Source organism: Chiloscyllium punctatum, chromosome 6 (assembly GCF_047496795.1).
Source record: "Chiloscyllium punctatum isolate Juve2018m chromosome 6, sChiPun1.3, whole genome shotgun sequence".
Taxonomy (NCBI): Eukaryota; Metazoa; Chordata; class Chondrichthyes; order Orectolobiformes; family Hemiscylliidae; genus Chiloscyllium; species Chiloscyllium punctatum.
The window spans coordinates 76,297,780-76,300,415 of record NC_092744.1 but is presented as its reverse complement, the minus strand read 5'-3'; the positions used below and the strand labels follow the sequence as shown (position 1 = coordinate 76,300,415).

Sequence of the window (2,636 nt, the reverse complement as noted above, 5' to 3'; positions counted from 1 at the left end):
AATATGGTTTGGTGCTGACTTGTGAGAGGTTGTTCAAAAGCTGTTATTCATTCAGAGATTGGCTTGAGTAAACTGATCCTTCTGTTCACTGGCATTGGCCGGGTGAAGTATGTGCTCAATGAAGTGTCAAATCAAACAATTAGTCATTGAGTTGCAGTGAATCTCTCTGTTCGACTGGGAGTGACAGGTATTAGTACTGTGCTATCCTTAACGACCCTCCACTTGATCTATGTTGATGGTGCCATATATTAACTTTTGTGAAATGTAGATAGCTTTGAGAAATTTTAATATAATTTCTCGATGCCGTAATCTCTGTGGTATTGACTTCTACCTACATGCTCTGACGATTGACGAGGACAATACAGTATAATGGAATCGATTTTACGCTGCACACAGTGAAGAATGGTTCCCTTTTCTTCTGTGGAGAAGGATTTTTCTTCTTTGTTTTTGGAGAGTGTACAGTTTTGTATTGTTTGTAGCTGGATGCAACTATAATCTGCAGTAACTCAGAAGACTTTAGACACAGCCGGTGAGCCAAATTGGTTAAAGAGGTTTGGAGAGCATTGCTATACCAAATACACTATATGTATAGCTATACAAGAAGACACAGATCTGTGGAATTATGAGCAGGACAATATGAATTTATCCAAATGTGAATATTGCAATTCCTACAATGAGATGCCTATTTTGGGTGAAGAAATCGTTACTGTACAAGTATCTGCAAATGCTTCCCATCCTGAGGACGTTCATTTTCCACATAATGTAATTCAGGCATGGATGAGTGCTATGGTGCACTCCAAAACAGATATTTTGATGATCCCTTTAGTCATCTGTCTACTTGCCTCACTTTTAGCAACTCCTCTGGTCCTATTGGCCATCTTTTCAAACAACAACCTTCGTCAGGAGACTAGGTATCTGCTACTTGCCAACACTTTGGCTAATGATTTGATTTACTCAATACTGAACACCTTCATTGATGCTCTTAATGCTGCAGGTGTGGGAATGCCTAAAGTTGTTTGCGAGACGCTCTTGTATGTGCTAACAGTGGCTTATTGTAATGGGATCCTGACAGTCACGGCTATGGTGGTGGACACTTACGTGGCTGTGGGTTGGCCTCTTCGTTACACCTCACTTCTGTCACCCACCCGGACCCTTAAAATTATCATTTGCATATGGATTATCTCTGCCCTCGCACCATCCATTGTCTACATAATAACACTGGGAACTCAACAGAATCCATTCTCCACATTGTCAATTTGTATTTTACCTTTAATATTTGTGCTCTCCGTCCTTCATTCATCTCTGTTAAAAATTTATTACAGTTTCACAGTAATCTACTTTCTAATCTGTTTAATACTGATCTTCAGTTGCTATGTCATGTTATACTGCAAAACAAGGACTTCAGGGATATGGGCTGGCAACTCCAGGGCTCGAAAGACCTATGTCATCAATTCAGTGTTATTCATTTTTTATTTCTTTCCATTGATTGTACTGGTGACTGGGGGTGCACTCCAAGAATTGCACTTGATTTCCTATATGACGGGACTTTGGATCACTCTGTCAATGGCAAACATGCTTATGATGTTACCCAAGGCAATTTCTCCATATGTTTATGCATTCAGGTATCGAGAAGTCACAAAAACAATCTGGTCTTTATCGATGCTAAGGCATGTACGACGAGTAAGTCCAACTGGTTAGTATGTTAGAATGAGCAAACTAGCTAATGTTTGACTCCATTGAGCAAAGCCTTCCATTTGCTTTTATCAGTGAAAATAGTGAAAGGGTTGTATTTGTCTTTGAGATTTATCTGAGGAAATACCCTATAAACAAATACACTTACACTCATAGAGATACATAGCATGGAAACAGACCCTTTGGTCCAACTTGTCCATGCCGACCAAATATCCTAAATAAGTCTAGCCCCATTCACCAACATTTGGCCCGTATCTCTCTCAATCCTATTCAGAAACCAACTAGATGCCTTTTACATGTTGTAATAGTACCAGCCTCCACCACTTCCTCCACAGCTCATTCCATTCACACACCATCCTCTGCATGATAAAGTTGCCCCTTAGATCCCTTTTAAGTTTTTCCCCTCTCACCTTACAGAGTAGAATTTAACTTATGAATTGAAGACAGGGAATTTGACAGGTTTTTTTTAATAAACAACTTGCAAAATGTTGATGCAAAGACAAACATGTTACTGAAACTTCATGTCTTGTATTAACACAACAAATGCAAGAATGCCAAACTTTAACCGATCACCATGATTTACAGAGAAGGGTGCTGTTTGGTTAGCAAGTCAACTCTAACCGAACGAGGCACGTCCTTAGGGATCTCTAAGTTCCCCAAACTCCAAGGGAATTCAAAAAAGATCTTGAACATCACCCTTTTCTGTTGTAATATAACTTGCAGTGATTGTTTGAAATTTGGCATTCTTGTATTTGTCCTGATTAGCGCAAAATGGGAACCTTTTATAAAATCCATATTTTCAGCAATGCTAAAGTTCTGCACTGCCAAGGATAGTTCCCAGAGAGAAAGTGTTCAGTTTGTCATTAATAGGTCATAATCCTTCAGATTTATGTGATTCCCCTGAAGAAAACTAAGGCTGTATTTGGTAGAAATTTGAACCAACT

The 2,636-nt window shown here is 39.2% G+C and overlaps 1 protein-coding gene across 1 annotated transcript; it reads left to right on the top strand.

Annotated features, from left to right (window-relative positions):
- The first annotated feature begins 678 nt into the window (after nucleotides 1–678).
- LOC140478438 (probable G-protein coupled receptor 148) lies at nucleotides 679–1,698 on the top strand. Its single transcript, XM_072571702.1, has one exon. The coding sequence runs from the start codon at nucleotides 679–681 to the stop codon at nucleotides 1,696–1,698; it is 1,020 nt and encodes a 339-aa protein (XP_072427803.1).
- The last annotated feature ends 938 nt before the right edge of the window (nucleotides 1,699–2,636 follow it).